The sequence below is a fragment of the Manacus vitellinus genome, unplaced genomic scaffold, assembly GCF_001715985.3.
Source record: "Manacus vitellinus isolate BGI_N305 unplaced genomic scaffold, ASM171598v3 scaffold_5_pilon, whole genome shotgun sequence".
Taxonomy (NCBI): domain Eukaryota; kingdom Metazoa; phylum Chordata; class Aves; order Passeriformes; family Pipridae; genus Manacus; species Manacus vitellinus.
The window spans coordinates 2,326,834-2,350,216 of NW_021940682.1; the positions used below are offsets into that span (position 1 = coordinate 2,326,834).

Below are 23,383 nucleotides of genomic sequence, written 5' to 3' on the forward strand. Positions count from 1 at the left end.
AAAGCACTGGAGTTACAGGACAAAAGTTTCAAAGTAGACCTTAGTTGCAAGCAGGTAAAATAGTAAATATTCAAACTAGCCAAGAGATCACAGAGCAAAAGGTTCTTGAGAAGAAAGAAAGAATAAAAAAATTAGTATGTGTTAGGAAAGGGGGAGTTATATCCTATTGAAATCTGGACAAGTTGTCATAGATTAGGTCATAGGTTAGTGTTGGAAGCAAGGAAGAGCAGCATTTTCTGCCCAGGTGATGTAATTTTTCGTAATTAATAGTAGTTCTGAGAGTTTACTTCTCTTTCTACAGCTCTGTAGGCATTCTACCTTCCTTATAAGAAGGTCAGATATCTATTTGTTTGAGATTTTTCTTGTTTAAAAAAAAAAATGTTCAAGTACTTGTTTTGGGATTTGTCTTTATATTTTCTGCAGAAGAAATGAAATAAATGCTTAAACCAGCAGAACCATCACAATAATTATTCATCTGAAAAAGGAATGCAGTTTGTGTTCTGCAGTCCCCTAGAGGAACACGTATAAGAAAAAGTTCTTAAAGCAAAGGAAATGTGTTATGATTTTTCAGCAGATATTGATGTCATGGTTTCTTTAACCTGTTCAATTCAATTTAGACATCACGGTCTTCAAAGAAGGTTCATAATTTCGGAAAGAGATCGAACTCCATAAAGAGAAATCCTAATGCACCAGTTGTCAGACGTGGCTGGCTCTACAAACAGGTACTCTTACCTAATCCACCCCCTTCTTCTTTGTTCTGTAATGTGTGTAATGTGCAAAAGACAATCATTTATATAAAATACAGTGATAGCAGAGTGAAGCTACAGAGAGGAACTGACTTGTGGTTTTCAATTAATTATCTACTTATTGGATGTCATTCTGATACAGATAAGGACATCAGACAAGTAAAGAACATTGATGGATTATATGTACATAATTCTCTCTAAAATACATGGAGGACTTAAAAAATCTAGGCAGATGTTGGCAGTAAATAGCTGATTTAATTTCCAGCATGTCGAGATGATGGCACAAGGATGTATGGCCCAGAATATTAGTGGGGTTTTTTTGTGGGTTGTTGTTGTTGGTTGGTTGGTTGGTTTGGGCGGTTTTTGGGTTTTTTTTGTTTGTTTTGCTATATCCTTAATTTTTTTTTCTGAAAGTAAGCAAATATTTTCAATAAAAAATTGGAAGTGGAGCCATTTTTTCATATATTTTGCATAGGTGTGCCTGTTTTCCTAAAGATAATCATCTTAAAACCAGAGATGATTTTTTGTTTTTTTATTGAAAATAGGCATTATTGAAAATATTCCTAGTATTTAGTAGCAGTGTTCCTAGCCTGCAGTAGATTTGCTGCTCTGCAATACCAGACCACTTGCACTATATTGGTTTGCAGGAATTCAGAGTAGAGTAGCATGATCAAAAAAATGAACAACAAAACTGATTAGGCCATATTAGGACTATATTTTTAAAATCCACCAACAACCCTGTAAGAACTTGTAATTTTAACTCAGCTGAGATATGTGTGTATGTAATTTTGATGTACATTGTCATTTACTGTGCCTACTCAGATAGACTGGAATGACCTGTATAGCTTTCTGAATGCTGTTGATGAGTCAGTTTTTAAAAATTACTCCCCAGATAATAAGATCTAGAAGTATCTGTTTAAGTTAAAGACTTTTCCATGTTTAGACAATCCTGTGGCCTCTACTCTGATTCAATGTTGAGTGTGAAAAACTCTCACAAAGGTGAGAGATTTTGTTGCTTTGTTATGGGGCTATTAAACTTTTTAGCTTGAAAAAAGGAGCTCTGTTCCTAAAGCAGTGTTTTCTGGATATATTTTAAGATCACAGTATCACACAGTTGTCATGGTTAGAAGGCACCTCATGATCGTGTAGCACAACCTCCCCTGCTCAAAGCAGGCTCAGCTAGAGCAGGTTGCCCAGGACTGTATCCTCAGGGATGGACACTGCACCACAGCCTCTCTGGGAAATTTGTGACAGTGTGTGACCACTCTCAGAGCAAACAAGTTGACCTCTGCTCAAGTGGAATTTTGTGTTTCTTAATTTGTGCCCGTTGTTTCTTTTCTTGTCACTGGCAAGAGTTTGGCTCCACCAATTCTTTATACACTCTTACATCAGGTATTTCTACACACTGATATATGGACTGAACAGTCCCAACTCCCTCAGCCTCTTTTCATATGGAGGATGCTCCAATCCCTTCATCAACTTTGTGACCCTTTGCTGGATTCACTGCAGTGTGTTCATGTTTCTCTTGTACCAGTGAGCCCAGCACTGAACCCAGCACTCCAGCTAGACCTCCCTGGTGCTGAGTAGAGAGGAAGGATGTCCTCCTGTGGCTCCTGGCAGCTCTGCTAATGCAGTCTGGGATGCTGTTGGCCTTCTTTGCTGTGAGGGCTCATTGCTGGCTCGTGGTGGTGCACGAGGTTATTGCTCTCCAGATGGAGGACTGAGCGTTAACTTTGTTGAACTTCAAGAGATTCTTCTCTGCCCAGTTTCCCAGCCTGTTGTGGTCCCTCTGAATGACAGCACAACCATCTGGTGTATGAGCCACCCCTCCTAACTTGTGTTATCTGCAGACTTGCTGGGGGTGTGCAGCTCATTATTGAAGTTGTTGTATAGTCTTGGCCGCAGTATCAACCCCTGGGGCGGATCACAAGGAACTGGCCACCCACTCATGGGCCTGGCAGTAAAACCAGTTTTTAATCCACCTCCCTGTCATACTGCTTACTGTGTGAAATGATTTAAACAGTGTGATGTTTGGTTGGTGTCTGTAAGGAAAGGGGCTGCTTAATATTTCCATGTCATAGTAGTAACTGAAAGCCAATTCAGGCCAGGGTTTTATCAACAGATACAATCTTCAGAAATTTATGGTGAAAGCTTGTGCAGGTTTCTTTTTGATAGTGCAACATGTTTGTGTAATCACCCTGTTTAACTCAGGGTGTTCTGTCTCAATGCATGTGATGATACCCTTCTTCTATTTTTCTACTAATTTTTAAGTCCAGAGCCAACTCTTTTTTTGGAAGATGTTTACAGTGAACATACTTTTTCTGAATAATGTTTCTTAGCTAATGCTTGGTTTACCTTTTCTTCTTTTAGCTCATTTCCCCTACCCCAAAAGGAGAAGAGCTTGAAATATGAGGCTAAAAATTATGCTAACTTTTGCTAGGGGTGTGTGTTTGGGAGGGGGGAGGAGACCAACCCCAAAACCAAACCCACTCCACCCTACAGTTTTTCATTATAGAATCCCTCTTGGTTGCCACAAAAAACCTATTTACTAAAAGAATATTGATAATTCACACATACTTCTCTTCTTGGAACAGATTAACATATTTATTAAATCCGATTCAGCCAGGATGTGTGTGCTGCAATGCTCAGGCTTATTTACACTGCAGTAGTGGTGATAGTCTTTCATTCTGAGTTGTGCAGTGTAAATTGGTTATAAACATAAAAGAAAATGAAATTGCTTTAGGAATAAACTTTATTTGGGAAAGAAATTTGCTCTAAATGTGAGTGGTAGTAGAAGATGAAGTTCAGCAGAGTTTCTTCAGAAAACAAAGGAGGATGTACCCCAAGTATTTCCTTGCTCTTTTAGTAATAAAAAAAATTATATATATACATATATGCATATACACTTTTTTTTTTGGTTAATTGTATATTGTAGCCTCTAGCATGCCTGGAGAAAAGGAGGCTCAGGGAGGGCCTTCTTGCTCTCTACAGCTACCTGAGAGGAGATTGGAGTGAGGTGGGGGCTGGCCTCTTCTCTCAGGTAACAAATGATGGGACAAGAAGAAACAGCCTCCAGTTATGCCAGGGGAGTTTTAGTTTGGATATTAGGAAAAAAGTTCTTCACCACAGGAGTTGTCAAGCACTGGAACAGGCTGCCCAGGGAAGTGGTTAGGTCACCAGCCCTGAAGGTATAATTAGATGTGTTGATGTGGCACTGGGGAACATGGTTTAGTGGTGGACTGGCAGTATGGGTAACAGTTGGACCTGATGATCTAAATGGTCTTTTCCAACCTAAACAACTCCATGATTCTCTGTTACCTTCAGCCTTCCTGTGTCACTTGTATGCAGTGACAAGTCGTGATGAAAAGTCAAAGTTACTTAAAATAGCCAAGAAAATGAGCTACTGGCACACCACCACAGTTATGTAGTACCTGGTTTGCCTTATGAACAACTGCTGTCGACAGTCTGAGAGCTCTTACCTGATCCCTTTGGTTCATACAGGATAGCACTGGGATGAAGCTGTGGAAGAAGCGGTGGTTTGTGCTCTCCGATCTCTGTCTCTTCTATTACAGAGGTGAGTCCCACTCCTGACACCTTCGTTTGCTAATTTTACTGGAAGCAGATAAATTTGGACACACCACTCAAATGTAAGAAATAAGAAGCTGCTGCTTAACTTACTGGATTAACAAGGTTGTATAGCTGTCAATATCCAGGCCTGCTACTTTTATCTTTTTTTTTTTCTTTCTTTCTTCTTTAATTACCAATTTCACGTAATTACTTCCTGCCTGTCAGGGTATGCTCAAAGGGCAAACCCATTCACAGCCACCTCTGTTATTAAATGCTGGATTGTAGTTTTCTCACTGCTTCTGTTGCTAGAAACTAAGTATGTCAGTTTAAATCTGATTTTTCATGCAATTTAAGTAACTGAAAGGGATGGGGATAGGGAAGGGATAGTGCAGGGGAGCTGAAACTCTGCCTTTGGAATGATAAGAGGATATATACACCTTTGGGAACTCTAATCAGTGTTCATGAATACTTATGAAGTGAAATGTTGTCCAGTTCCATAAGAGTAGAAGTCTCTGCTGTATTTAGAACAAAGGAATCTGTTAGTAACCTTGTGTAGCTACATCAGACTTATTTTACATGGGAAAAATTAGCTGCTTGTAATTCTAGTCTGGAGTTATGTGTGTTAAAAAACTGATTCCTTCCCCATTACAGATTATTAACTGTAGTGCTCCTGAGGAGATAAACAAATGGGATTTGTGCATATGGAAACATATTAAATCCTGAAATCAGGAGCGAAGAGGGTTGTAAAGCAAAATAGAGGAACATGAGCAGTCAGGGCCATCTGCAGCCTTAATTGAAGGTGGAGGGTAAGAAAGGGTTTCAGCTGTAGGATGAGACTTCAGAATTGGTGGGAGTGGTGCTGATGCTGGTGATGCTGAAAGCAGTGACAGATAAATTTAAAATGGTGTTCTGTTAAAGTGCAGCATGGATCTAATCAAAGACAAATCAGGTCATGAAACATGAAAGCTCTGAAATTGCAACTCTTTGTAACTGTTTGCAACTTGTAACTGCAAAGTTAACAAATTCTGAGTTATTGAACTCTAATCATTAGGCTTCATTTCTCTACCCTAAAAAATATACATTGTTTGATAAACCACTGCAGAGTCAAAATTAGGCTGTAATTTCAGTCATGGAGGCATCAACTGATAGAGTTACACCGTGTTTACTTAAATGGTCATTATCTGTGCTTTCTGACAGAGTTTTCTTCTTTTTAACAAGTCTTTAGGTTTTCTCTTCCAAAGGTTCTAAAGACAGTTCTACTTCTTGGCTGCTGTAAGAACAGGTTAAATTGCTTAAAAGCACAGCACAGGAAGTATCTAAAAATAAATTTTAAAAAAGCAATAAGCAAAAGAAACAACAAATAAATCCAAACAGGTCTATTACCTTACTTTTTAATTTCTACATGTTAATCTACCCAATAAGTTGAAATTCAAACAGAACAACCTAAATAATTTACATGATAAATTTAGCTTTTAGGTACTAGAAAGTAATTAAAGCTGTTAAATTGTGATTAAACTTGTAGTGATAGTCCAAAAACTTTCACTCTATGCCCTGTGCTTTTATATTTCTGTTAATTCTATCTCAGACATTGAAAAATAGAAATGAGAGAGCTGTGTACTTGCCCCCAGATTGCAAATTGTGTTTCTGGTTGTTCGGGGCTTTTTTTTTTGTTTTATTAGTAAGTCTTGCTGAACGTCTGCAATTGTGTTCCAATGTTAACAGCTCATACAATCTGCAGGTGAAAAGAAAATCATGTCACTGTATTTTTTCAGAGCTAAGAGAATACTTTGTTTCACGGAGGGAGGAAAGACTGTCCACTGTCATATTGGAATATAACAATTTTATTGTTGCCACAAGTAAAAATTCTTAGAATTAGACCGAAGATCTGCTATTTTTCTCTTGTACTGTTCATACAGAGCACACAAGTAAAGATGGATATGGAGTGGTGCAATGTGTAGATAAAAGCAAGTCTGATTGGAAACAGATTTTGAAAATCTGGAAGTGGAATGTAGCATTGTCTTTAACAGAGACCAAAGTCGTCCAGACCTGCAGCTGTTCAGTGGAACGAAAAATGCCTTGTGCTTTTATATGGCACTAGTGGGTGTGACTGACTGAGTAATAAGTCAGAATATAATCTAGCAGAAGGGAAGAATTTTTCCCCCAAACAGCAGTCCAAATAAAGTAAACCCCAGCATTTGCCATGTGTTCGAGGACAGAGGGGGAAAAGGGCAGATTTTTTTTGTGGCTCACAGGGAGTAAATATTTGAGAGGGGAAGGTGAGATGGTTTCAGACATACTTATGAGTACAGTTGAGTACCTGAAAGTAGATCCACTCCATCTCTGCCTTTTAATCAGAATAATTTTATGCTCAGCTCTCCAATTAAATAACTGTCCTAGAAAGCATAATTTTTACATCTAACCTGTCATGTAATACTAAAATGGCTGGGCAGAGCTTTCTCCATATAAGTAACCTAAATGAAGGTTGTGGCTTTTCAAAATTTAGTGAGTGAAGGAGAACCAAGAAAGTATTTTTAAATCCACGCATAAGCAATAGCCCTTTTGTGCTGTTTAAATGCATTTTAATTGTGACAGTGTTAATTTTTCAGGCTTGAAATTTTGGAATATCTGTGTTTTCATCCTAATTTCATAGATACACAGTCATTCATTTTGGGCACCGTGTTCAACTATGAGAAGTGTTATAGGGGACAGTCTCCAAGATACGGCTGTGAATAGAAGTTCTCTACATGAAATAAAATTAAGACTGACTTTGTGAATTGCATTCAATTATTCCTTTATTAAAGTGTAATTGGATTTAAAAGCTGGTTGTGGCTTTCAATTAAAATGTCAATTTATTAGTACAATGTATTGTTCTAAAATTGTACGTAAAACAGGGTTCTGGGAAAAGGGTGTTTGTTTGGGGGGAGAATTTGTTTCTTACGGATTATCCGAAACATATGCATTCTTACAAACAGAATGTAATCAAGTGTGAAATCTGTAGGAATTACAAAGGGAATTATAATTAAGTACTATAATGGGAATTATGTAGCACAATATGCTTGAGATCAGAAGAAGAATGTGCAAATTTTCTCAAAAGCCAACAACAATGAGAGCTTTAGAGTACTTGAGGCATCACAGGTATTTGTGGTTTTTAGAACAACAGATAGCAGGCGGTTACTGTTCTTGTCACTGAATTAGAGGCTTGGCTTCCATCTGCTCTTCAGTTTGGAAGTCACAGGCAGGTAAGCACTGATCCCCAGGAAAGCTGTGGGCATAGCTGTTTGTGGTGTTTTCCATCAGGCAGGTTCCACGAGGGAGCTCACGTGCTTACACACGTACGGAACCGCGCGCTCAGGAGGGGTCTTTGCGCTCGTCCGTCTCGGGGAGAAAGTCAAAGGTGGACGAGGTTTCACGGTGCCTGGCGGGTTTTGGGGGGCACCACACATTCTGTGGCACGTGTTGGCAGAGAGGGGCTGCACAATTGCCCTTTAGACTGCACACAGATACCTGCAACACAACTCGGTCTGGCTCTCTGATGCCTTTTCCTCTGAGTGAATGTCTGGTTAGTGGTCTTGTGTGATTGAACACAAGAGTTTGACTGAAGTGTCTGAATACAAACATCATGTCAAAACACTGTTTCTCTAATCAAAGACTGTGCATTCACAGATGAGAAAGAAGAGGGAATACTGGGTAGCATCCTTCTGCCTAGTTTTCAGATATCTATGCTGTCTGCTGAGGACCACATTAACCGCAAATATGCCTTTAAGGTAAGGGAATCAATTTTTCCACTTGATTTTGTATCTGAAAGCACAATAACCTGGTGATAAGAACTCATTTTACAGAGTTATTATGCACAACAGGATTGACAAACAGCTTCTGAGGCTGATTTTTGCATAATACAGTAGCAAGAAGCTTCAAGTATTTAGCCTGATGTAAATACAGCATTACTAGAATGGGAAAGTGGATGGATATCACTCACTAGTAGTATCTTAGATCTTTAAAGCACCACTTAAAGACCAGTATTTGCACCTGAACTTACTTTATTAATGAATGTTCTTTAGTTATTCAGATACAAAGTATCTTCACACATAAATAAAAATAAGGATTTATTATCACTTAAATCACAATATTACATGAGCCATTGTTAGGAGTGTTTCACAGCTGATCTTTTAAATCATGATGTAAATGACTTCACTAAATATTTTCTCCTGACTTTTTTTATTGTTGTTTTATGAGCTCCTTTTGGCACTTGGTTTGGTCTCCTAACCAGCACATCATTTATTTACAATGGTAAGTGCAACTGAAAACTTACTGTATCATTCAGGCTGCCAAAACCTATTCCAAAATCTTATTTATAATAATTATACCAATTTACATTAATGAATGATCAATATAGTTTTTAATAGATTGAAGAAATGTAAGGGCTTTTTATTTAGCCTATTAATGAAAAACAGCTATGATTGAAAATTACTGGCAATTATTTTGAAAATATGAGTGCAGTGACCAAGAAACATTGTAGTATTCTTTTTCATATTTTTTTTCTGATAATATTATTTGCAGAAATCTTATTATATAAAGCATTAGAGGGAGTATGCAGTAACAATATTTGCCTCTTTTCTTTTACAGAATCTTATATTTTTATTGCAATGACCATGTCATTTCCAATCAGGCAGCTCATCCAAACATGAGGACCTATTATTTCTGCACAGATACAGGGAAGGAAATGGAGCTGTGGATGAAAGCCATGATAGATGCAGCACTTGTACAGACAGAGCCTGTGAAAAGGTAATGTGGATTGACAAAAGAGTGGAACAGTGTATTGCTTTCTCTTATTTAGTTTGATTTATGTAATGAAAAGGTGTTCCTGAAAACAGAATGTAAATTGGCTGAAGTAATTTATTTCTCCTTGTATTGAAGAGCCCTTACTAATGTAACAATGCTGGATAAAATTTTGAAGAAGTAAAAATAACCTAAGTTCTGTTCTGAATATTAATTGTAAGGAGCTAGAAAAAAACTCCTGACTTATTCCTTTAGCCAGTGGCATCAAAAGAAGTGCAATGACAAATAGTATGTGTAGGCATGTTTGACTTCCCCTGCCCTCCCGACTGAATAGCAATAGCAGCTCAACTGGTGGTAGCCCTTGGCTGAAACCTGTCATAAGTCTCAAATTCACAACTGGATTTTCTGGCTAAATTAAATGGTTGTACCTGTGGGCAACCTGTGGGGAGCCATTCTTGTTCATCATTAAGCTGTCATCAAATTTATACTCCCCTATCTGGAGCCTTATCTTTCTGTATCCGTGTGTTGACAATGAAAAGCCAAGTTATCACCAGGAGCCTTGTGCTCTCAGAAACAGAATATTGTCTGCTGCTGTCTATCCAGTGGGAATCGTTTTCTCTCGGAATGTGGTCCCTTGGGTCGGCTCCATGGCATCTCTAATGGAAACCTCATCAATTGGAAGTTTAAAAGCTCCTCGTTATTGATGGCACAGAAGTTATTGCTGATGGCTGCTGTCACTTGATCTATTCTCCACTCTGTTAGTTCTTGCTACCCTGGAGCTAAATGAATGTCAGACATGCTGAGAAATTTTAAGTTTAAAAAAAAAGTAGTAAAAAGAAAAAAAAAATCGCATAGACACAGCACCAGAGAAGCTTAGTGAATAATAAAATTAATCTGAAAAATCAGTCTTGTATTGCAGATACAGTGGTAACTTACATATGGAGAAATCATTAAACCAAATCAAACCCACTTAATTTGAAATAAAAATCATATATCAATTGTATAAGCACTTTGTAGAGGGAATAACACTGAAGGAGGTCATTCTGAATCTTTTTTTTTGAACTGCTGAAATAACCTTCATTTGATATTTGCAATACTGTGAATCTCTGCCTGGGTGTCACAGGCTGAACAGGCTTGCCAACAGCCAAACAAGTGTCAGAAAAGCAACTTATGTAACACCATCTTCTTGTTTTAATTCGGGCAAGAAACCTTAGAATGAAACAGAATTAGATGTGACCTCTTTGAAAACTTGCTTAGTAACCTTGAAATAATTACTTCAGGGAAAATACATTTCAAGACCAAGTCTCGAAGACTTTCATGTCTGTTAGCTATAGTAAGGAAGAAAATCCTTCAGACATCTGTTTTCTAAGGAATCCATCTTTTGGCTATCAAACCAGTTCTTAAAATGAAATGTAGCAGGATATGATCTTATGCAGAAGAAATACTGTTCCTTCCCTGTAAAAATCTGTTGAGTATTAAGTGTTTTATTACCTCATCTCTAAGTAACCTAAAGTTTGGCATGCATGCAGCTCTAAGCATAAGTGGTTTTGGTTTAGTCAAATTTAACCAGTGCTTTTGTTTCTCAATTTTGTTTTTTTCTAACAATGTACTGAATACAGTTTTTTAACAGACTGGATACTTGCAATACAACAGATGAGTTATTAAGAATTGCTTCCTTAAATATTCATGCAAACTGATGTTGAGCCACTCTTAAGTGCTTGTTAATATAAAATACCCAATGATAAATCAAGAGTTTTTACAGTATAGTTCTTTAAATCTAGAAATCAAGGTACTTCACTGCTTATGGTACTCTGAAAATCAAACCCAACAGTCTGTTAGACCAAATGTTTTAGCTTTAAATAATTTTAGAGTTTTAATCTGTGTCTTGTTTTTCTGGGGATGTGAGTTCCTTGGAGAGAAAAAAAGATAAAAGGAATATTTAAAACATTAAATTGGGGGAGGGAGGGTTGCCTGTTTCCCACAAACTATTACTTTCCACTTAGAGTTAGCCATATAAAACAGAAACAAGATACCGAGCTGAGAAAATAAAAATGGGACCATTTCTCTCAAAACTAATCTGCATTAACACCAGAAAAACTCCCTTCTGATGTATCACTACAGGGAAGGACAAATACTATTTGCTCCTATTGACTTAATTGTAATTACTCCTTTCTAAACATTTTTAATTTACCTAGATAGTAAATTCAAGTTTAATAGTGTACTGAGAGACTTATGAAAATAATTAAACACAAATAATGTAGTCAGTGAGGATGTTATGACTCAAAATATGATCTCAAACAACCTCTCTGCATCAGCAAAACATCTTGCTTATTCCATGTTGTGTCTCTGTGGGCCACAGTTGAATTGGATCTGAGTAGTTGCGTATGTTTGTAGATGGTAATGTCCACCAACATACTGATTTAACATTTGTACCCTAAATGCTGATTTTTCTGCTCTCCCCTGTTTGAGTGTCATTTTTCTAGCCTTTCACTGTCAGCTTGTGTATTGGAGCCTTTGTTTCTTCTCAGGGATGCAGGATGTACTAAGAAAAGATTTCTTTTTTTTCCTCCTAGTGTAGTTAGTTTTCCTAAACAGCAGAAGCTAGGCTGCCAAAAAAGCACTTGTTAGCATAGTGACATCCACAGTGGGGGCTTACTGACGTCACTGTGCTTGGAAAAGGTGGCTTTTTCTTTTCAAATGCCTCTGCCTGGCTTTGTTAAATCACAGTCCTCACATCCATCTGATAATTAATTACATGCTTTTCCCCCCCCAGCCCTTTCAGAATTACTTATTTATATAAACCAGCATAAAATGGTACTTTTTTTGTGTTACAGTTCCGTACATATTATTCCTTTTTGGTTGTAGAAGTCTATAAATTGCATCCAGCATATGCTGAAGGACACGTGTTCAATGCTCATTCTCTTCCTCTTCTCCCTATCCCGTCCTCAAATAGCCTGCAAGTCTTTGAGAGCTAGCTATAAATATGGAGCCAAATATACATATGGATTTATGTTTCTTACATTTGCCTGTTAGTTTCTGATAATTTTTTTTCCCTTCTGGATCCTTCACTGTGGAAAGATATCCCTTGCTCACAGAGTTGACTGATTTGGTGCACCAAGTTAAAGGAGAGCCCAGAAGTCTTTTTGAACATCAGTCATTCAGGCTCTACACCATTACAAAGAATGTCAAATGTAAATGTTTGGCTCTGCTGTGTATAACCATAGTAACCAGTGATACAGCACTGAGATTACATGGAAAAACAATTCTGTGATTTGGGGGTTTCTTGGTTTTTTTTTTAATTAAGATAGACAGTGGAAAGCAGAATGAGACTGGGAATCAAACACTGTTCTGAGTCTTGACCACATATATGATGAATGTCCTTAGAGATGCCACTCTCCCTCTGCACTGTGGATTTTCCATCTGTAAAATGGCAGCTGTTTCTCTGCTGTAAAGCCTGAGAAAAATTTATAGGAAGTGTTATATAAAGGGGTAGGTGGTGCTATTAAGGCATGCTGCATATATTAATGCCCACGTTTAGGATTATTTGCAAGCTAGTCCATACGTTTATTTGTAAACTCTTGAGTTCTGGCTGAAAGCTGAAATCTTAATGTCCTTTTTTGACTTGATAATTGTGGGAAATTGAGTTTTTCATTCAGATTCCTGTTTGGGGAATTCCTTTAGTTTTTGGTAGAAGCCTAGGTAGCAGAGTTTTAAGGTGGGAGTGAGGAGGTGATCTTTTTTTTTTTCCCCATAATCTTGAGAAGGAACCTAGGCAGAAATATTTCAGTTTTGGAACAATTTGAAGTCTTGGGGACAAAAAAAAGTAAATTTAAAAACCTCTCACTTTTAAATTTCAGTGGGAGATTAGCGTAGCATTTCTTTACTGATACTTGGAAATTGTAGGAAAGGTGATGTAGGTGTGGTAGTTCCACCTCCCTCACAAAAGTCTATGTAAAAACTGTTTCAGCATCGAGATATTTTTTTCTCTAGAAATTATGGTTGGCAGAAACATTGCACACTCCTTTCTTCTAGCAGAAAACATCAGATGTATCTAACATCTGCATTGAATAGCGATGTATGAGAAAAAAAACACCGTGTCTAAAAATAATGCCAACACATAGAGCCAAAGAGATGTTCATGTTAGATTATGGGTAGGAATGTTTTCATTTGCAGTACATTTGACATGTGTGTACACTTCCATGTTGGCAGCTCAGGAATGATCACTGAAAGACAAGGACTGTTTTGACCTGCTTATACTCACTTATAAAGTGAATTTGGGGGGACTTTTATAGCATCATGAAGTATCAAGCAGAGATTGGGGTCGTCACAGCCATGTGAGGAAGAGGCATAGGGGGAAAAAAATCACACCCTTGTTAGCATGGGCAAAGTGAACAAGCATTTTGTTTTAACTCAGGTACAGTATCCAGAGGATGCCTTGGTGTTTCTGAGCGATGTGTTTGAAATGGTGTATTTGTCAAGGCAGGAGTCTCTTGATTCCTTCCACCTCACAGAGCCTTCCTAGCAAGAGTAGGGTGGTAATGGGAGGTGCATTTAAAATTAAGTGTCCAGTATTATTAGCAGTGGGAAGTATTTTATTAGGACCGTATGTTTTTCAGTCCTTTAGGTATTTGTATAGGTTCTGTCCCAAGTTAGGTGGCCTTTTGGGAATTCTCAACTTAAATAATCTGTTGGGGAAGTGTAGACTTGTTGAACATATTTAAACCTCTTGTTCAAGATGAGGTAAACAATAATGTTTACAGCCATGTATGTAGTTAGTCTGCCTGGAATTAGAGCCCTTTTCAGAGGAGTGGTTCTTTCTGTGCTCTTGGTCAGCTGTGTATGTGGTGGCCTTTTTACAGACACTTGAACTGGGGACAATTATAAAGATGAATAATGCATTTGCAAAAAGGATGCAAAACTATGAAAGGTTAATTTGACATCATCCTAAAAATAAAGTGTTGCTCTTAGTTTGGTTTTATACAGAGATGTAATCTTAAAAAATTATATCTCTTCCTCTTCTTTCCTCCCATACCAAAACATGTTGATCAAAACATTTTAAGGTGGTGGTTTTTTTTTTTTTTCTAGTGAACTGAAAAAGTCACTCTTTGACCTGGAATTGAAGTTCAGGTCCCAGTATGGAAAAAGACACAGCTTCTTGACATTTTCAAATTTTAAAAAGAAGAACATTAATAAAACTGCGCACATTGAGTGCTTATGTAAATACTGTAAAGCACTAAGGGTTCTAAAAATATCATTATTTTGTGGTACAGTTCCTTAAGTCAGCAACTCTTTTCCCCTTTAAATTTAGAAAAGCCACAGTCATTTCCCACAAAGTGTATGCCAGCCAAAGCGATAACATACCAGAGAACCCTAATTGATACCAGTGACCATGAAAAGTCATTTGCTTTCTTTAAAGGAGCTCATTATATGTTAAATTCAGCAGTATTGTGAATCACAAGCTGACTGTCAAAATCATCTGAATTTCAGTCAGTTGACATTTGGAAGCTGCAGCTCTTGGAGAGCCACTGAATATTTTCACTCCTTGAATGTCCAGCCCTCCAGGAACTGTACATCCACTTTTTCAGACTCTGGCTTTATTTCCTGTTGTGCACATTTTCTCTAAGGGGTTAATTGAAGGGCGACTTAAAAAATTTACATCATGTAACAATTGCCTTTAAAATAGAAAAGAAAGAGAGAAGTGTAGAAGGAAAAATACGCACACTCTCCCAACCAGAAAAACCACAAAGGAGCCAACCAAAAAACAAACCAACCAAACACTGCCACCAACCTCAAAACAAAGTTAAAAACAAAAGAAAACAAACAAACAAACAAAAATTCAGCAATAACAACGACAACAAAAACAGAATAGGCAGAAGCAACAAAACCCCACAACCTATCCTTGATTATTGTGAAAATATGTCCTGATTTTTTTCTCTCAGAGTCAATATATTGTTATAAAATGTCTGGACAGGGATTCACTGAAATAACCCTGATAAATACCAATATATTCACTTTTAATTTTTTATTACTATTTTTAGGAAATGTTCTGTTGGTATTATAGCTTGTCATATGTTCCCTTCCAGAATAGAGAAGCTAACCATTGAAAATACATCACCTCGAGAGGCAAACAATATCTCAAACCACCGGGTGCTAATTAAACCAGAGGCACAAAATAACCAGAAAAACAAAGAAGTGAACAGAAACGAGGAGAAGAAAGCTTTGGAAGCCGAAAAGTACGGGTTCCAGAAAGTCGGGCAAGATAAACCGTTAACAAAAATCAACAGTGTGAAGCTGAATCCTTTGGGATCCGAGTACAGGACTTTGCCCATAAGCACCATCCAGGCTGGACACTTCAGGCCAGTCCATTTGAATGGGTCTGAGGGCAAAGGTGGAGTTGTGCTGGCGGATGCTGGAGATGGAGCTCATCACAACACGCTGCCGTCGCACGTGGAGTCCGAGCGGGTCATGCAGAGAACTAACTCCATGCTGCAGCTGGAACAGTGGATTAAAATACAGAGAGGAAAAGGACAAGAAGAGGAAACAAGAGGGTAAGTACTGTGAAGTAATTTTATTACTTTTTTTTTATTACTTTTTTTTTCCTGCTAGGCTTTCTAGCAAATAATACTTAACACTTGTATCCTGGTTAGGTTCTTTGGTTTAAGGTCTGTATGACATAAATACATTATTCATTGTTCTCTATAAGAAGTGCCTGGGTGACTGCTTGGAACAATTCTATTGAAGTTTTTCTTTTATTACCATTTGAGTGAATATTATTAATTAAAGTATAATAATAGCTCAATAACTAAAAAGGGCCAGAAACCATTTTTGGGTGTTAGACATTTCTCTGTCCTAGCAGAGAGATATCATCAATCGTAGCAATTCCTTTTACTCTTAAAATGTGTTCTTGAAATTGCCCTGTCTTCTGGAATTTTTATTCACAAATTCTTGTAATAATATTTTATTTAAAATTCTTAGAAAATATTCCAGGGAGCTTTTAAACTTTAAACAAGCTTTAATTGAAGAGAGGTGGAAGCCTTACCTAACAGTAAGACAGAAATCTAACTAACTTGATGCTTAAAGCTCCTCTTCTTATGAAATTAAGTATCTCCCAGTTGTAATATTCAGTTCTAGTGCTTATTCCTGAAGCTATAAAATTATCTGTGAATGATTGACACTGTTGAATGTCATGCTGATAGCAATTTCTCTGTCTGACAGAAGTGTAGGGACATTGCTTCCAGGCTGTCTTACAGACAAGCAGCTCTAGCAGTAAAATATAAAATGTTTTAATATTACATTTGATAGGAAGTATGGAGATGCTATCACTGGAGAAATTTTGAAGAGCTGGAAATTAGGGAATGAGTATAATGAGATAGATGGCAGAGCAGAGTTTAAGACAGAACAAAGTTCAGAAAACGTGTTTTCCGCAAATTTCAAAATATGGGTTGGGGGCTTTTCAGTTCTTGCAAAATCTTGAAAAATTTCCATTAGCTTGACTTCTGCTTGCCAAAGTTGGTTGAAAATTTCCTCGTTGCCTTTAGTCCTTCATTAGATATAATTAGGAACTGTTAAATGTGTTGTTTCATGAAATACCCAACATGAGTAGTTTGATCGAGTTTGAACTGGCAGTGCAGACAGTGCCTTGCACACCCTGACATTTATTTTATTATGCATGTTTGCATAATGAGAACCAAGAAGGCTCTCTGATGCAGTTAATTTTTTTTATTGGACTGTAAAGCTTGCAACCAAACAGTAGAAATTAGAATAGCTTGGCTATTTTTCAATTGTGAACAAGTATAAAACCTCTAAAACTGATTTCATTGTGGGAATCAAATACAAGCAAGTGCCATTAACAATATGTTACTAATTAACAATATTTTATTCTTGACTACAGGGAACACTTGTTGCCTAAATAAGGGTGGCATTGATAGCATTAAAGGGTGTGCATTCAAATGCAGTTCTACATAGAAGTTGCAAACTGAAAAAGAATTGGCCTTGAGCTACCTTTTTTACTTTGTGTGGAAGTGGCCTTGAATGATGATCCATATTTTCTAATGTATGTAGTGATGTCATTTAAATGTGGTTTCATTTAAATTTAAAATTTTATTTTTGTTCAGATTGCCAGAAATTTAAGTAGAATTGAAGTTAAAGAATTAGAGTAGAAATAAGCACCAGCTTATGTTAAAGCCTAAGGTTGGGGTGAGAGGTTAATAAGGCTGTTTGTAGTAAGACCTGTTCAACTCATAACTTGAATTTTTGAATAAAGTAGTCTTCATTTAAAGGGGAAAAGTTGCTGACTTTTAACAAAGCTACTTTCCATTTCATCTATCTCTCTCATGTGTTAGAGAAATCATGGAGGACCAAACTGAGTATCTCTGGTGTCAAACTGAAAAAAACCAGCACTTTAAGAATGCTTAAATGTCAACAAATAGATACAATTAAATAACTATATATAAAATAGGAGCTCTTAGCTGTCCTCAATGTGGAATGAAAAAGGTTCACTATACAACTACTAATTTTTTAGAGGAATAGGCTGAACCTGTAGTAGTTTGATTGCTCAAAAAATGATGACAATGTAGGTTTTAGTTCTTGAAGCTGTTATTTACCATTTCCATGGATCAAGACATCTAATTTTTAAGAGCCACAGGAATAAAGACAATTGCTGCCTTGGGAAAGACAAACCTTTTTTAAAACCAAAAAGAAATGTGTTTTAAATAAAAAAAATAAAAACATTCCACTTCAGTATCATTTTATTGAATCAATTTTAAAACTTTAAACTTTTGAATAAATGTTTTCATCAAAAGCAGTTCACTTAAGTGGTCTTTCAAATGTGAAAATACAGAAAAAATAAAGAGGAGTTGCATGGTATTGAGGTACTATGTTGCTGTTAACCCAGGATGTGAGACTGTCTCTCACCTTGCCCATATAAGCCTCATCCTAAATAATACACCAGATTTCTGTCTTCAGTCTGTGCCACCCTTTGCTTAATTCACACGTGGAAGTTCTGTATTCCGGGCCAGGAGGTAGCTCTGTCCTTCAGGATGAAGGTCTGTTTTGAGGTTCAAATCATCACAGAACTGAACCCCTGAAGGTTTAGCAGCAAAGTTGCTTTCCCAGATAGTCCAACCTGGACACCAGAACCACTATTGCTACCCAACAGTAAGCCTAGATACAGCCCCTGAAGATGTCTATAAGGAGTCTATGAAAAAACATGGAAGCCTTTTTTCCATATAGGAGCACTTTTAAGGAGCTATTTATGATGACAGATGCAGAAATATTTTGCAACCTCAAACCCAGGTGCTGTAGTCTCCCCTTGTGTGCAAGGCAGTACTGTCTGGAGTTAGTTTTTGGATTTGACTGGAATGGTATTTTTGCAAGTATCAACAGTACATTGGTGTATCTGTTTTGATTTTATTGAATTATGTAAAACAAGGCTTAACACTGAGGGGATTGGGCTTTTTACAGTTTTCATGGTTTAACAATTGAAGATGGATTATGTTATCTTTCTAAATGTTCTAGTATATGAGTAATTGCATGCAGACTTTAAATTGCTATCTTAGTAAGAATTTCAGATAGCTGTTCTTCAAGTGGTTCAGGATACCTAAAGGAGCCAACAGGATTACAGTGCTCATTTAATTAATAAAACAAGAGAGGAACTTTAGAGAGTGAGGTGGGTGTAACTGCCAAATATTTTCATGAAAATGTCAAGTTTCACTGTACCTGTTATGGGGTATAGCTACACTTATATTTTGCAAGTTAGAAGTGGAGCTCAGAAGCATCTGGTTTGTTTGTTTTTAAATATGGAGATTGAAAAAAGCCTTCTAATTAATGGTATGTTACTACAGAAATTTAGAGGTATTTAAGCAGATTTTGCAGCAAAAGACTAGGACTTAAAATCTCTTTTCCCCTTTTTATTTTCCTGCGAGAATGGAAAGCTGCCCAATCTACAAAATGGGGATAATACTTAATTCTTGAAAAGCTTGAGAAACTGTAGCAGATTTTGTATGTAAAGCTGTTTATAGCAGTTTTCATCTCCAAAATGTAACAGGTGACCGTAAATACTCAGCTTAACTATTTTCAGTGAAAAATGGGGTTTACCATCATTACCTCGATAGTTATTCCATAAGGATCAAATATGCTTTATGCTGGTTTACCTTTCCATTTACTCTACACCATTTCTTTAATGTTGGGGTTTTTTTTGGCACTGGAGCAATTCAAAGCCATCTTCAGGTTCTGGTGCCTGGTGGTGGCAGGGATTTTAGTCGGAGTTAGTGTGGGGTGTAGCTGGAAGCTGCTGCCCTCTGATGGCTGAATCCTGCCCAGTTTGAGTTGTCTCCCAGCAAGCATCTGTCATGTGCATGATAAGTAGCAAAAGGTTTTAAGAGCACCTCATTTGCGTTTTAGATAAGGGATGAATGAATCAATGTTTATGACCCAGATTTTGACCTCTGGGAAGAAAACCCAAGGAGTGCTTTGTCACGCTTAGGCACGCGTCGATACTTGGTATGGAAAATTTTGCATTTCAACTAGTGCTGAAAGTTGCTAAATGACTGCAGCACTCCAGAATTTTAATGTGGCAACAAGTTAAAGAATTAGCCTTTGAATTCATACCTGAGTTGAAAAGCAATACAATGTTATTATCAAACAAAGAAATATTTTGCTGTTTGTTTTGCTTGAATAGCTGATACGGAATGGCTTCATCTTGACAATTACAATACATAATTTCTTTAGACAATTGGTGCAGTTTTTCCTTGGTCTGCTGGTAGAAGAATCACTATTTTTTTAATGTCCGTAGTAACTGCTCAAGATTTGCTTAGGGAAACAACAGGATATTTTTTCACTTTTGGAAAAGAAAACATTTCAAGTGGGCTTATATGGAAACAGCGTAGAACTGTTAAAACTTGGTATGGTGCACCATGCCATTTAAAGTCTGCATGCAATTACTTATATTCTAGGCCATTTAGAAAGATAACAGAATCCATCTTCAATTGTTAAACCATGAAAACTGTAAAAAGCCCAATCCCCTCAGTGCTAAGCCTTGTTTTACATAATTCAATAAAATCAAAACAGATACATCTGTTTTTTAATAGATTGGAAATAACTACATAAAAATTACTCCTTCAGTGGATGTAAAATTAAAGCTTTAAATACTTTGACCTATCCAGCATATAGATAAGTTGGACGATATGATATAAACTTGATACACTAGACTGGTGAAAAGATGAAATACAGATTATATCAAGAGCTAATAGGAGAGAGGGGGATCCAGTTTCAGCTGCTACAGGGCATTGTCAGTACAATTGATTCTTTAATTGTTGTCTTGTCTTCCATTTTTTAAATGGTGTTTGAAGTATTAAAAAAGGTCAGAGTCAGCTAGATAAACCTAACCCACGTTGAAAAACTTAGCCTGGCCGTGATATTAATGCTGTGCACTGACAAAAAGAAAATTTGCCTTTCAGCGTAATCTCTTATCAGACGTTACCAAGGAACATGCCGAGCCATCGCCCTCAAGCCTTACCCCGCTACCCAGAGGGCTACAGAACACTGCCAAGGAACAGCAAGGCACGCCCAGAGAGCCTCTGCAGCGTGGCACCCTCGGCCTACGACAGGGCCATGGGACCCGTCAGCGCCGAGGAGAAGCGGCGGTCGATGCGCGACGACACGATGTGGCAGCTCTACGAGTGGCAGCAGCGCCAGTTCTACAACAAGCAGACGACTCTGACTAGGCACAGTACCATAAGCAGCCCGAAAACGATGATCAACATCTCCGATCAGACCATGCATTCGATTCCCACCTCGCCCTCTCACGGTTCCATCGCTGGTTTCCAGGGATATTCCCCCCAGCGGACCTACCGGTCGGAAGTGTCGTCGCCAGTGCAAAGGGGGGATGTGACCATTGATCGCAGGCACAGGGCCCACCATAGCAAGGTAAAAATGCTTCATTTCATAGCTAAACCCCCCTGTTTACAAGGATGTTTAGTAGGAAGTATATGGTTACTGTAAAACTCGTGGTGCACTGTAGTGTATTTTATTATAATGAAGTTTAAGTGGTATCGCGATTTTCATGGAGAAAGGTTTGATTTCAAAAAGCACTTAAAAATCTAAAGGTAGTAAAAAGGCATTTTTCTAATGTGCTAGGTGAAAACGTGCTGTCCTAATATTACTGCCCATGGTATTAACATTTCTCTAAAGAAAATAAAAAGGAGTCAATAGGCAAATTATTCAGAATAGTTTGTTATATGTACAGAAATCTTTCCCCTTTCTAGCTCCGAGAGGGCTCGAAATCCCAGGTTTCTTTCCATATACTGTTTTCTGTTCTTCAGCCACAAGTTTGGCTGCCTCAGGTTCCAGCAGAAGACAAAATATTGTTTCTTTTTGTGCCTTTGAGTTGTTAAGGTGATCCCTAAAGATCAGAGTCTAAATACACACACCTTTAGTGCCTGACTAGTGTTAACTCTGCTGGTCTTCACCAGTGAGTGGGAGACGTGGAGAATTGTAAACTTGGGTGCTGCATATGGCTCTGCTATATTTGTCATGCTTGTGCTATCATGGTTTTTTAATAGATTGGAAATAATTACATAAAAATTACTCCTTCAGTTGATGTAAAATGCTCCTGAACATTTTTTCCATAAACTTTATCTCGGTGTCTTTGTTTCTTAATGCAGGCTAAAAAAATCTGTAACTACATCTTAAAACTATTTAAACAATTTAGAGTTGATTATTAAGTCTTGGGTTTCAAAGTTTTCAGGTCTCTGTCAACAGAGTCATTTTGTTTTGACATCTTTTGTGTCTCAACTGCTTTGAAAATTTAGTAATCAGTGCCTCTCACACATGTGACAAATATCACCATGTCAGTGCAGCAGAGCATGTGCTTACTTGTTCTTTCAGCCATGTTTTGCTTCCTGATATTTTTTCCTTCTCAAACACTTTATGCTAGTATTTCATTGCATATTTAGTATCTTTTACGCAATACTAATGTTTCCCTTTGGTTTTTCAAGCTGTTTGTTTTGTATTTCATTAGTTACACAACCAGCTTTTGCTATTAACTTAAAAACACAGACCTGTTTTGAAGATTGGGTAATTAGGAGACTGATTATTTGAAATCAGTAGGGTTAAATTAAAGATTTAGACCCCGTCTTCATAGAGCTCTTAGGTTTTTCAGTGGCTTTCAGTGGGAGGTGAAAAACTAAAATTGTCGTTTGCACAGGCTATCAGTCAGGCAACATTAATTAAATAAATGATGAAAGTTGGGGTATTTCTAAAATTTAGAGGTAGACTGCTCGAGTGTCCTACATAGTAGATCAGCAGGGAGCATGACTGGCACAAATCATAGCAAATTTTCATGAGTGTGACGTTGGCTTGATTTTTCTTTTGTGTTTTTTTTTTTAACATTTAAAAGTTTTGGGGTCTTTAGAAATAACTTTGGATCATACTGTGCTCTTTTTTTTTTGTACAGCATGTCTTTGTACCTGACAGAAGGTCGATGCCAGCAGGCCTGAGTTTACAGCCTGTTACTCCTCAGAGCCTCCAAGGCAAAACAGTGAGTTGTTTTTTTTATTTTGTGCATCAGGGGCTTTTAAGAATAATTCTTTAAATAGGAAGAGGCAACACTGAAATCTTATTGTATTCGAAGCTTGCATTAAATGTAGCCTTTATTTTAATTATCAGAGATTTTTATAGCAAGTAAAGAAATACTCTGTGGTTCCTCTGAATGCTGAGAATATCATGTAGCTGCTGAGTCAAGATTTTCTTTGAGAAATACAAATTTATTATTTTTTTAATCATTGTTGATACATTGCTGAACTTCCTGGGAGAGGGTAGAGCACATCACAGAACACTTATTTCTCCATTAATTATTTAGGAAAACCTAGAAATAAAGTTTGTCTTTTTTTGGAAATCTGAAAGATACTAAAACTGCATTTTGTATAATTGGCCTTTCTGACATCTCCCATTTTAGTGTGGTAGAGCTGAAATTCTCACTGAAGGTATTTCATCAAAGTGATATTGGTGAATACGGTTCGCCTTCCTTACTGAAACGTGACTCATCCTAAATCTTAAGATATTGTCCTCAGTTTATATATTTTCTTTACCAGTTTTTGCCTCCATTCCATAATCTTTCTCTGTCCATCTGAAATTACTGATTTCAGGAGTTACAAATTAAGAACACAGACTTTTTTTTTTGAATCACACCGTGGGCAGCAACTCGCAGTCGATCCTTCCACTGCTCCAATCCCTGTTTCTTGCACTTCCCAGCACAAATCTCTGGCACCTTCAGGAATTTGTGGGTTGGCCTTGGG

The 23,383-nt window shown here is 37.4% G+C and overlaps 1 protein-coding gene across 7 annotated transcripts in view; it reads left to right on the plus strand.

Annotated features, from left to right (window-relative positions):
• The window catches only part of PLEKHA5 (pleckstrin homology domain containing A5), a 166,739-nt gene that overhangs the window by 105,576 nt on the left and 37,780 nt on the right, over window positions 1-23,383 (plus strand). For all 7 annotated transcript variants that reach the window (XM_018080565.3, XM_018080562.3, XM_018080568.3 and 4 more), the window contains 7 exons: window positions 618-722; window positions 4,248-4,320; window positions 7,977-8,077; window positions 8,980-9,095; window positions 15,173-15,637; window positions 20,546-21,014; window positions 22,543-22,626. In XM_018080565.3, the coding sequence (XP_017936054.1) occupies window positions 618-722; window positions 4,248-4,320; window positions 7,977-8,077; window positions 8,980-9,095; window positions 15,173-15,637; window positions 20,546-21,014; window positions 22,543-22,626 (1,413 nt within the window). The remainder of the gene's footprint in view (window positions 1-617; window positions 723-4,247; window positions 4,321-7,976; window positions 8,078-8,979; window positions 9,096-15,172; window positions 15,638-20,545; window positions 21,015-22,542; window positions 22,627-23,383) is intronic.